Raw genomic sequence first — 13,409 nt, forward strand, 5'->3', positions numbered from 1 at the left:
TCTTGGAAAATTCTTAAAGAACACAGCACAGTTTACATTGGTAGACTTACATTCTTATAGGAATATAAAAGGGATGGAACAAATAAATCATGTTTTCTTTCTAAGTTAGAGGATAGTTACAATTCTATTTAGAGTGGACAGAAGCATAAAGAAAAAACGGGAAAGGAAAGGGGACTTGCATCCAAGACCAAAAAAAAAGATAAAATCACTTAATGTATTAGAGGTAGCTGATACTCTTAGAAAATTAAGCTGGGTTCATATTAAATAATCAGAGTGAAAGAGAACTTCCACTGTACATAGAACATCCATGACATGAACTATTTTGCTGAACAATTAAAATGCAGTATTAGGGGACACCAGCAGCTGAAACCATGGCATGTTTCTGTAATGAGTCTCTTTGAGGAAGAACTCCAGAGAAAAAAGAGAGGAGCAGTGAGCACAGCAGGAGAAAATAAAGCCAGGTTTTATCAGGTCTTCATCTTCTCCTAAGGACGGGAAAGCAAAAGACCTATCTTCTCTCTCCCTATAGCAAACTGAGCTGAAAGGGAAAAAGTGAAATACTGACCATATTTTTATGGTCAGTGGCCTGAGATGTAGGAAGATAATTTAAGTATTCACTACTTTCTTTTCCGTCAGATAACATAACAGGGCACTGCTGTTTAAAGAAAAAGAAGGCAACTATTTGTATCACATGGTCAAAAAGCCAAAGATACATACAGTCTCATATTTTGAGATACAACTGTGCAATTATCTGCACAAGATCACAACTGCTACTTCTATTCCAAATGTGCAAAGTCCACTCAGAGTTTTCTTCCACATGCTCCAGTATGCCTGCATGTAGAGTGACTGTTATTACAGCCACTTCATATATGGTTTTGAAGATGTGGGAAAAGATCAAACCACAGTGAACATCAATCACTTACAGTAGTCCCTGCAATTCAATGAGCTAGTCCATCTTGAGCCTGCTCACATAGTATTTAGAAAGGGCTAGGGGGAATCTTGAGAGCAACTGAAGGTGCAACTATCTTGAACACTGATACTCCTAGCAATGTAGGTGCCAAGACGTCACCTAGACAAATGGCAATTGCACATCAAAAATCCCTGTTAAGATCTGAGACCTTAAGGCCTTGTCTATCCTGCCTCTGGGTTACTTGTTTTCTCTCCAGTTCCTTCTGGTGTCCTAAAATCAACATATTATCATGAACTCACTTGACTGCACTATCAGTTGTGCAGCAGGGCACTAGATGCCCCACAAGCATCCTCTGTATCCTTGAACACACTGCCTAATTCCATTCATATGCAGTACAGCAAGTTACAGAGGGGCTGAATTGGCACTCAGTGTTTTTCAGGATAAGATCTGAGACTTGGAAAAACTTCAGAAATAACAACTCTTCATTAGCCTTGGCTGGCAGGGAAGATGGTTACTCAAAAGGAAGATTTACAGAGCACTGGCATAACCTTCCTTCAGAATCAATAAACAAGAAGAAAATGCTAAAGAAAAACATTATTTTACAAGTAATATTGAAGACATTCATTCAGAGAAAAAAAGTTCTAAAAGACTCTTTCTCCAAAATAGTTAAACTGGCCAAAAGCACTATTTCATAACTTTCATCAATTTGCAATTACTAGTATAAAAAAAAAAAAACAAACCACACTCACCATCTCCAGGCTCTGCCATGAAATGAGCATCAACTCGTTTTTCATCCTCTCCATAATCATTCTTTGCCAGTAAGGTATAAGCACCATTATTCAGGTGTGTAGGATTGTCCAGCTGAAGGCAGCCATGGTATTCACTTTGATTGATAACGTGTATTTTAGTACAGATGTATTCAGACTCATTCAGTACAGCTCCTTCATAGAACCACTGCAATGTGGGCTTAGGATTCCCTTTCACAGTGAATGGAATACACCAGTGGTGGTCGGGGGTCGGAGACTCAATAAATGTGATATTTGGTGCAACTATATTGGAAAAAAGAGTGAAGAACATCAGAATATTCTGAACATGTCCTTCCTCCCTTCCCAATCTCCCTCCCTCCCTCCCAAGTTCTCATGGAAGTACTTTTCATTCATCAGTACAAAAGGATGTTACAAATGGAATGATACCTATTTAAAGGATACTCACACAGGAACATACCTGCTCTGTCTAGAGTATTATGCTGAACTGAACTGAAGCCGCTCTTTAGAAAGAAATAAAACAAACTAGTTTCAAAGACTGAAAATGTGTTAAATCACTTAAAACGTGTAAGATGTAGGAACTTCAGTTACTGGATTGCTTAGAAAGAGAGAGACATTTTAGCTTTACTTTGCTGAAAAAATGGTGCACAATTGTGCTGAAGGAAGACCATAGTTTTTAAAATATTTAAAATTGGCCAAAAGCAACTATTACTGGAAAGACACTCAGCTAGGAATCCAAATTTACAGATTATTATCTTAACAGAATCAAAGACAAAACAGATTACTTAATTCTCTAGATTCTTCTGTCAGGGAAAAATAATTCTCTATTATACATATTCTCATCCTTGTTCAAACCTGCTAAATGCCTCATGTTTACAGACCTCTTCTGTATTCCTCAAGAGATTATTCCAACACCTTGCCTATTATTTTCCTTTATATTTATTCTTAACTACATCGAATTTCTTCTAGTTATACCTCCTTTTATCACTCATAACAGTGCCAAGCGCAGAATCTCATTTACACTCTTCAAACATTTCTAGTTTATGTTCATTCCCATAGTTATTACATATATAATTTAAACCTACAAATCTACATCTATATTGTTTTTTCTAGTTTACTCTGTCATAAGCACATGCTGAGCAAAATTTGCCATCTAACAAAGTGTTCCATTCCCATCTTCAGTTAAACAGAGGGTTGCAACTTGTGAAAATATGCTGTATAGGTTCATGTAAAATGAATTCAGCCTGGAACTTAGACCTAAGAAACCAGTGCTTCTCTACACTATATGCCCCTTGTCCCTTCCTTGGGCCTCAGAAATAAGCGTACTATTCAAAGCTATGATTAATAAATTTACATCTGGCCATACAAACATTGAACAAAGCAGTTGTAGTTTTAGGTAGTAAGAACGTAAATGTGTAGTGTAGTATTGGAGCAGTATAATTCTACTAGCCTTTTGATGCATTCACACTTTGCAATTCCCAAGACACTGTGCATGTACATACACACCATTACAAACCTTCTCACACTGACAGTGCCATTCAGTATTCAGGATTTCAGACCTATACTTACAGATTCTTTTAACTGGAAGACAAAGCAGTCAGAAATACATTTTTTGCATAATACAGAGCTGAAAAAAATAAATGCAACAATGGCTGACTGGGCTACTCCTAGCAGTAGACAGTTCACACGCCTTAAGGGTTTTCATTTCAACAGCCTGAAGGTCCAAAAAATACCCGAAACAGTTCCTGCCAACGCAGTTTGTCCTCCAGGTCTGTATGGAGGCCCACATACGTACAGAATACTGTAAGCTCAGCAGAGACTTGGTCCTCTCCCACAATATTCTCTGCTACACAGGAAATCTCCAGTCCACTGTCCATTGATGAAACATTCTTGATGGTGAGAGAGGCAGGGTTCTTATTTGTGTCACTCTAAAAATGATCAGAAAAACATATATGTGTCAACCACTGCATCAAGAAAAAAGGAGAGGGAGGGAATTACTGGCCACAGCTTAATGGAATTTTTCATTTTCCCTTCCTTTTAGCTGTATCTGTCCACAATTAATCAAAGCCTTATTTTAGAGTCTCATCCAAACAGAAACATCTACAGAACCAATTCTAACAGTCAGTGGCCGCGGATTCAAAGCCGAAAAGTCCTGCTACAAACATTGTACTCCAACCGTGTTTCTTCCCTGTCACTTTCAGTCTGTGCCTTTTTTTTTTACCCCTTTATCCCCTCTACACAACTGTTTTTTTTCCTCTAATCATAAACCCTTGGTCTTCCTTCTCCCCTACTTCATGACTGATTTTTGCCGTCTATCTCTGCCTGTTCTCTAGAACATTTTCTTCCTGCCTATATTCTGTTCAATCCTTGATTTACTCATCCTTTTCTCTCTTTTCTTTGAAATTATGCATGACATCTCTTCCACTGCTACCTTCTGAGCCCTACTGTATCTTGACATGTTTTCTATCTCCTTCTTAACCAAATTTCACTTGAAGGCTTTATTTTCTCAAGAAACCTTCCACAAGAAACTGCCTAGCTTCTACTACCTAAGCTTTTGCCTAAATATTTTATGTGTTTAAGAACAAGCTAATCAAGGTAAGAACGAAGATTTTAAAAAATCCTGATTCTTATGACTTTTAGAAAGCTCTATGTCTATCTACAGCCTTAAATAACATACTGACTATGCAGCTATGTCACACTGGTTAAGCAAATATGGCTTAATTACACCCCCCACACAAAAAGCACCAGCAAAGCTAGTTGTTACTCTGATATTAATAAATCAGGTCCTTCATATGATCTCCAATTATTATTTCCATACTTGAATTTTTCATAAAGAGGTAGATTATTTTATTAAATTGGAAAGGAACCAAGGCACACTCCGAAAATAAATAATAATTGTGATCATTTTTAAAACTACTTTTGAGGTACACTGTCAGTGCTACAGACAACACGAACAAGTAACCCACTATAATTGTAAAACCACAGCAACTTTAGGTGGCAGTCAACAGGAATATGTGGGAACACTCCTGCATACAGTCCTGTGCAAACAGAATTTTGAACCTTGAAATGACACCCTAACTCCACTTGAGTTCAATGCCCCTTCAATCTCAGTGTGACAGCAGAGGAGGCAGCTGGAAAAGCAAACACCCCTTCGCATATTTTCCTATTTTGCAATTCTCAGAGCTTAGCAGTGCTCAAAGCTGGACTGAAAGCAGAGGGGCTGAAACACAGGCTCGGGATTGAAATCTAGAGGAAAAATCTAAACAGCATCAGTCAAACTATTCATCAACACAGAAACTCAGGACATAAAAGTTAGCTTAGAAACCAAAAGCAACTCATAGAAAAGGTTAGCTGGGAATGGCAAATAAGGTCTAAAAGGCTCATGTTCTTCTGCAACTGAAAAGACTGCTGTGCTCCATGGCTAAGGTTGTAGCCACTCAGTATTGTAAGCCCCTCTACGATAGCATGATGAAGTTATGCCAGGATGGAATACTCATGGAAAACTTGAAGCAAACTGACCATGGCATTTCAAAGATAGGAAGGTTTAAAAAATTAGGTGATCTCACTTTTTGAACAGAGTCCCACATTTGTTTTGGCTCCTAGAATTAAAATTTTTCAAAAAATTTTAAAAAGAGCACTTTCTTGGCAGAGGTCTCCCAAACTGTTTTAATTTCTTGTTCTCGATGATGACTGATGCCTTGATGCCTTTGGGGATTTTTACAGATCGGAGAAAAATTTAAAAATACAACTGCAGCTCAGAAGAGCTCTAACTTAGGAAAGCTGGAAGGAAAGACAGACTACTTAAATTCTATACAACCCTGATATAATGAACTTTGGAAAGAAAATATAAAAACTTCGAGATTCTTCCTCACTGCAGAAAGAGTTTTGGAACTACACTTCCCACACCTTGTGCAGACCAAGAAGCTTTAGGCAGTGTGCATCATGAATATAGGAAAGCAAATACCACAAAATCATAATAAACATGGGTTTTTCCTATTGTAAGCAACAGATAGTCTACAAAAACAAAATATATAACCAGCCCAGAAAACAAAATTACCCCACTTAGATGATTTCAATAAGGAAAGATAATCATACATCTTTTAAAAAAACAAATCAGAACAAAACCAACCTGGCAGTCTTTTAAGTAAAATCTTAAATTTCAAGGTTTTCTGTTGCTGCTAAGTGTGTTAAAGAAAAATTAAGCAAGCCATAAAATATTTACAATAAAATTTCAATGCTCTAAATTATGAAATGAAAATATAAGAAAATTACAGATGCAAAGTTTTTTTCACAATCCATATAGATTGAATTTGCTCTCTGTTATCAGTGATAGTAAGAAAACCCTTGTGTTTCAGTATTCCAATTCACATTACTTCAAAAAATTTACATTACTCTCATTTACAAGTGAACATCCAAAAAACTAGAGTGCAAATGAAATCTTGAGAAACCAATATCTGCCATTCCCCAAAACCACTGCTGCAGTCTCCCTAGACTGAAAGTAACTGGAAGATAAATGTAATCCCAACATCAAACTTCTATTTAATCTCTTAATAAAAAATTAACTAGAGCTGTACATGCACCTTCATTCAATCCTCCAGCAGGTGTCACCTGAATTGTCACATGTTTGAATATAAACCTTACCTCGTGGTTTGAAACAAGATTAGTTACCACCCAGGACACATTTGGGGGTGGCCCGCCAGTAGTATCACAGTACAAAGTGATGCTTTTTCCTTCCACCACGGTGATGTTGTAATTGCTCAAGTTTGCTGAGGGCAAGTCTGTGATAGAAACAACAACACAATAACCCAACATGTATTTGTATTTGACAGAATAGACACCATGCAACTCTAAGCAAACCGTGTAAATCCAAACACTACATGAAGTATTCACTGTAGGCAGTACTATTCAGTCAGGCAGTACAAACAGCATCTTTGGAAATAAAAACTGCAATCTTTAGCTGCTATGTATTTTCTGCACTTCCGCTGATTCACATCCTAAGAAAATATTACTGCATGTGGAAATACATTAACTAGTTAATTATATAGGAATATATGTCAGGTGCACAAACAGAAATTATCCTAACTTCAGTTTTTTACTTCAAAATGAGAAAAACTCCTCTTCCTTTACTCTTTAAAACCGGAAATTGTATCTGTCTCTTTATAACAGCTACAAAGCAACCTCTAGATTCCACTGACACTGGGGTATTTCCACTATTGTCCACAACACTAACAGAAAAATCCCATTAGCTCCCAGTTTCCCACAAGAGGCTGCAGCCCTCTCTCTCATACAGAGACATAGCTCAGGGAGAGCAGGGCAAAACCTAGATCTTAAGCTCAAAAGGAGGCAAACAGAGAACTTAACAGATTGAACTAGAGAAAGGAAAGGACAGAACAGAGGGTTAGCAATTCCACAGAGTTCTACTTAAGGCATCTCAACCGATTTTTCTATTGCTCTCAGGAAAGCAGAAAAACAGTGAAATGGTAGCACTCATCAGGAAACAAGACTAGATTTTACGAGAATAAGAACTCCCCCTCCATGTTACAGAGCTATAAATCACTCTGTGCCTTGTTCTAAGGCACCCAAAGCAATGGACACTTCCCAGAGAGTAAATTTATGCTGAATGTTTACAAAAACATGAGGAATTATAGAATGAGCCTCTCCAAAATAATACTAGTAATATCAGTAGATTTCAGGCACAGAGAAACATTTTGTATATATTTATGTAACAAATAATTATGCACCATTCTAGAAATAATATCTTTCTTAAAAGATACTATGTCATAATTTGAAGCTGTTACACTCTAAAGAGTCTTGGTCTCCTTTATGAGGCATTTCCCATCAACTGTTTTAGGCAAATTTTATTTGCAATTTATCATCTCAAATAATCAAGCTTATCTGCTGTGCAGGATATTTATGCATGATTTCGCAATGACTTTTCTTTTTCTGAAACAACAGCTCTGCTTGGTTGTGTTTTTAGTTGAGAGTACAGCAGTTTCATCATGAACTTCCTGGTATAGAAGTTTAGTAGAGACATTTTTCTTTATATAAAATATCCAAAACAAATAAATAACCATCAAATTACTGTGAACACATTCATATGTTTGCTGGAGGTTCAACAGAAGCTAGATGTACTGGAAATCTCCCTTAAATTAGTTCAATAAAAAATAAGGGAGTGGAAGCAAGATAGAAAAGAGGATGAATAATTTTCCCAACAATCCTTTGCTGCCTAATAAGATTTGAAGATCAGCACAAGTATACAATAACTGCTCAGGCAATTCTCACAGTGTTTTAAGTAGTGGGGTAATATGATTCCCATTATAGGCATCATGGATTTCTTCTATTATGTTCACTTTATAAATCATGTGTTGAAGTTTATTGAGACAGAGCTGGAGAGTTTGCATGCCTTGATGCAGTAATCTGTTAGCGAAGGTAGCCATCTGCTCTAGCCTGCTGTGAATTCAGATCTCACCAGTGTCTGTCAACTAGCTGAGCAGGAAATAAGACTAATCTTAGGGAACATTTGGATATTAATTATGCTAGTTAGGGAACAAGGGGAGAAGTAATGAGATAATTTATTTTATAAAGTTACATTTCCACAACACCTCCAAATACTATTCCAATTACTCTTGCCAGACCTGAATATGCAAGGAGAATAAAGGTCCCCACTGTTCTTAACCTTACCACTTGGGAGGAGATCTGCATGATAGATTAGCATTTCATTGTGCAAACTGGCACAGTTCCTACTAACACATCATTTCTTGTGAAACCTCTCATGCAAGCAAAAATAAAAACAACTTTTGTCCCTTAGAGCTCTCCTTTAAATAGCTGTTAAGTTTTGAGACAACTTCTTCCTGCAATGTGTTTATTTATAGGATAAGCAACTGAAGTTTAATTCCTCTGGTACTGGCTCTGGTTCCCACCCAGAATTAGATATAGTTCTGTTTATTTGCAGAAGTGTGCACGTGTCATGTTGGTGTTACATGTCTAATGGAAACAGCTACATCATGCTGCATCCTTCCAGAAGGCTATAACATAATAGTGCTTATTATTCTCTATGTTCATAAAGTTACACTAAAAACCAGTTGCAAGGCCCCTGCATCTAAATAGATACAAATGGAATGGAATGGAATGGAGTTAGAGATAGAATAGATTAGAAATCACATTATTGTGTGTATTTTCTTTTACTCTTTTTCCCAGTCATAAGGTGGATAGAAAACACAAGAATTGTCTTGGGATTCATTTTTCCTGATTAGATATATTAAGATAGTGTACTGAAACTGCAGGCTAATTTTTCTTTTATTTCCAGTGGCACCTAGACTACTCCACAGCAGAATCCACACTAGTTGAGATGTGGCTTTATTTGGGAAAAGCAAAACAGTTACATAAAGCCTCATCTAGATGTGTGACACATCGCTTTACCAGCAAAGCAATGACACTAAGCAGCAAAACTTGTACTGAAAAATAACTGTATGTTTAAAAACCACGATGGACCTTAACATACAAAAATGCTCAGTTTGTACGCCCAGGGTAGTGTTGAGACGGGACACTTATATTGGCCAGTAACACTGACTCTTATGGAACTCCAGAGATACCCTACCATGCTACCTTTACTCCCATGTTAATTTGGTTAAACATAGTGTTTTAGATAGTTATCACTTTTGTTGATAGGGATGTACATTTTAAAGGACTTTGTAAACAACAGTTGATACAAACTATCAGATAGCATACTCAAATACTTTTGTATACTGCCAGCACAGTAAGATTAGACTCTAGCATAAGGGCCTGTACAAGGTAGACATGACATCATCTTTCCTCAAATTTCATCTAGGTATCTGTCAGACAGATTACTGCATGCCTCAAAGCTCAAAACACAATCTCTGTTCCAAACTTTGATATAATTAATTATTATAACACGGGATATCAGCAATAACTCTGTTAGTATTTGATTGATTTTTCAAGTTTGCTGTATTCTTGGCCTTACCTTCTGCAGCAATACGTTGTATACAGGCTGTATTTTCAAGAGCCCCCCCTTTTTACAAGTTCTGGAATTTCTCACTTTTTAAGACCACCTTGTTTTATTTTGTTTTTCAATTCCTCTGTCTTTTTAATAATCTATTCAAAGCTTTACAATCTCTACAAAAATGGGAGAACTTGCTACTCAGAACTTTAAACTGTAATGTAGAGAGTAACACACTTTGAGATATGAAATCATACGCGAAAATCCATGTGTATCCATTATGCACTGGTACATAATTCTGTACCATATACAGAATGTATTTTCTCATATTAAGCATAATTACACTTTATTCCCAGGAATAGGCAGTTCTGGATTAGAATAAGCAGTCCCTTCCTTCACCCCAGTACAACTAGACAAAACTAGAGACAAGCAGGAGGAACTCATTTATGTCAGCTGAGTCTCTCCAAATATCATCTCATACTTTAAGAGAAACAAACACTCCTTAAAGTAGGGCTTGGTGGAGGAGGGGCATTTACCTTCACAGACCACCACTAGTGCAAAAGGATGGCCTGAAGCCATCAGGCAGTGAAACTGTCAAGCATCACTAAGGAATGACTCACATCTTCCCTGTGCATAGCTGGGACTTCAGCAACCACAAAACCAACACTTTGGATGCTATTTTCAAAGGTTACTACTACATTTGGCTACACAGCTGTCAATGGAAATGAAGAAAATGAATGTGCCTGTATTCCTGGAGGGCTTTCCAAGTCTTCATGCTAGTAGTTATTATATTTTCTACAGAAAACTTAAATTGGCCTTCCTAGAGCCAGACTGTCACTATATGTCAAAGGAAGGGTATGATCTAATAGAGAAATAAAAACTCTAGTCTGTAACTCAACTCAGCACCAAGAACTTTAGCCAGCATACTAAAGGAACATTTAAAAGATTGTGGTCTTAAGACAGAAGAAACAAATCCACCATTACACCAAATATACTGTTTCACTATCTGCAGTCATAAAATTTTTTACAAAATTAATACCAGATTTACTTTTTCTTCTTCAGTTTTCACCTGCTCAGTTCTAGCATTTTTTCAGTTGCTCAAAAACCTTCAAAAATTTTCTCAATATGGTCAATTAGTTTCACTAATACCTAAGAAATTACATGATGAAATAATTAGTACCTGAGAGAATACTGTAAATTCAATATTGCATTCATTTATGCCCCTGATTTTCATTGGTCTCTCAACAAACTCCCAGGAGTCTAGAGATGATAGAGTATCACTAAATGGTTTTCAATGTGGTCCATGTCATCTCCTTTTTGCTTGGCATGCTTTTGGAGGTCAATTTGTTGTGTGATAAGAACAAGAAGCTACCTCAAAAAATATTTTATCTTCATCTGATTTTTAACCAGGTAATTTTAATCCTCCCCTGAAATCCTTAATCATCTTTTTAATACGTATATCAGACACAGAATGATTAAAATAATACTGAGGAAGCAACCATGCAAGGCAGCTATCAGAACCACTGATTTATAAAACCTCCACTGCAATTCTTAGGGCACAGTGATTAAAATCAGTCTACTTTCTGCACATAAGGTTCCAATACATATAACTAATTACATCACTACAGTACAGCCTGGTAAAAACTACTACTTGTACTGTCTGGAGTCTGAAAACAAGATGGTTGGCAATGCAATTTGTCATGAACTGTGACGTGGCTCTGCAAATTTCAGAGGTCTTGCTGCCTCAAAACTGGTTGTATTAATGTGCAGAAAACAGGATATAATGATGCAATGTTCCTTGTTTGAGTCTATTGATATTGTGCCTTGTTTAAAAGGCAGTAATGTTTACAAATTCCAGAGATCTTTTCCTATGTGCTTTTAAGGGTTAAAAAACCCAACTTTCTCAGCGAGAAACTTTGTAGTAATTCTAGCTATAAAGATAAGAGCTGTTGGATGTGATTTCACCTCTGGGGTTTCACTTAACAAAAGCCTGCAGCCAACAAGTTCTGAGCCAGATTTCCAACCCGACTGCATCTTCAAAGGACTATAAAAAGGATACCCCAAAAAATTTACATGCAAAGCATGAATGAAAGAAACAGAAGCAATTATTTTCCATTTCTTGTTGCATCACTACCACAGAATCAAAATGCTCAGTCCATAGAAAAGTGCAGAAATCTCAGAGAAGTAACAAGATGACAAGCACAAACTTATTCAATTAATATTAAAAATATGTTAGGCAAATAATGTACAGAATTAGCAGAAATAAAGAACATTTAAAACAATATTTCATCTTTCATTTATCTTCTGGACCCCAAAGATCCCCATCTCCATATTCTTTTCTGAAGCTCTAAGATCCGTTTCCTCTACAGTCTTCATTTCATGATACTAATCACCATGCACTACTCTCCATCACTTCACTAGGATTTTGCCATCATGAACAAGAAAATTTGAAATTTCCAATGGGTTAAAATGGAAAGAAAAGGTGATAATACTAGGGGTATAAGAGAAAAAGATGAAAATGGATCTCATTTCCCCAGATTTCCATACTCTGCCCCCTGTGTAAATGTAAATTTAAAGAAATCTGCCCTGGATCAAAATTTCTTCAAATGTTCAGGAGAATATACAGCCATTGAATAAAGCACTGAATCACTACTGAATAGACATATGCTTGCCATGTGGCATAGCAAATATTGATGGGTGTTTTCCACAGTGACCAAATGTACCAGTGGTACTTTGCACAGGTCTGGCAGAACGTATTTCTGTCAGGAAGCAGAATGAAAGATATGGCATCTCACTGAGCCTCCCAAATATTTTAAAATACTAAATAAAATCTCCTTCATCTCATTGGCATGCTTAATTGCCACCTTCAACTGGGAACCTTAGCAAAAAACAATTAAAGAAGTACAGTCTCTACCAGAAGATGATGAGTCTAATTTAAAGTATGCTTTCCCAGATCAAATGCACTTTTATTTTGCCTTTAAACACACTGTCACTCCATACTTAAATAAAATTTTCACTAGAAGCAAATTCTTTACATAGAGCCAGCACATGCCACAGCAAAGACCACAAGACTTGCTAACTCATCCTCACGACCGCAGCGACAAGAACTGTCACGCCATCCAGGGCTTCAAATGCCATCGTGCATGCAGTGCAGCCAAAAACCACCAGCACATGTGCACCCGCACAAATTCATTTGGACACCAAGTTGTCATCTGCAGTCAGCCTCTACAGAAGCTCTGAAGGCTGCTGCTGATATTTCAAACCAGATGAAGGGCTTGCATCTCCAAGGTTTACATCAGCTCCTAAAGTTCTTCCCAGGACTTTTCTTTTAAGACCCCTAGGTGTAGTCTGGGTTCTCATAGGAAGATGCTGAATAAAATAGGATCTTGCATTTTACTCCTGGTCCCCCGTAATAATATAAACACTTGGTGTGCAAGATTTTTGAGATTAAGTGCTTTTATAGAAACTATCAACCTTATCCACAATTCCCTTGCTAGCAGTATCATGAAGGTATCCAACCATGTTTTCTGAATGTCTAAGGAAATTAAATTGCATCTGGAGAAATTGTTCTAACATGGCATTTAAGCTTCAGTTGATCCACAATATCTTTCAAAAGAAAACCAAAGACAGGTAGTGCCATTAGGCTGAATATGTCAGCCACAAGCTTAACAGAAGAACTGAGAGTTTAACAACCTTTGAAGTGCAAGTTAATGAGGCCCAAACCAGCTTATGCAAACCTCTAACAAATGGCTTCTTAGATTCACTAAGTGTATGTATT

At 37.0% G+C, this 13,409-nt stretch overlaps 1 protein-coding gene across 3 annotated transcripts in view; it reads right to left on the minus strand.

Annotated features, from left to right (window-relative positions):
- Positions 1–13,409, minus strand: part of NTRK2 (neurotrophic receptor tyrosine kinase 2) — a 195,288-nt gene that overhangs the window by 147,915 nt on the left and 33,964 nt on the right. For all 3 annotated transcript variants that reach the window (XM_014869110.2, XM_088156795.1, XM_014869114.2), the window contains exons 6-8: positions 6,316–6,452; positions 3,470–3,602; positions 1,660–1,959 (exon numbers count right to left, since the gene is read on the minus strand). In XM_014869110.2, the coding sequence (XP_014724596.1) occupies positions 1,660–1,959; positions 3,470–3,602; positions 6,316–6,452 (570 nt within the window). The remainder of the gene's footprint in view (positions 1–1,659; positions 1,960–3,469; positions 3,603–6,315; positions 6,453–13,409) is intronic.

Source organism: Sturnus vulgaris, chromosome Z (genome assembly GCF_052056855.1).
Source record: "Sturnus vulgaris isolate bStuVul1 chromosome Z, bStuVul1.hap1, whole genome shotgun sequence".
NCBI lineage: Eukaryota > Metazoa > Chordata > Aves > Passeriformes > Sturnidae > Sturnus > Sturnus vulgaris.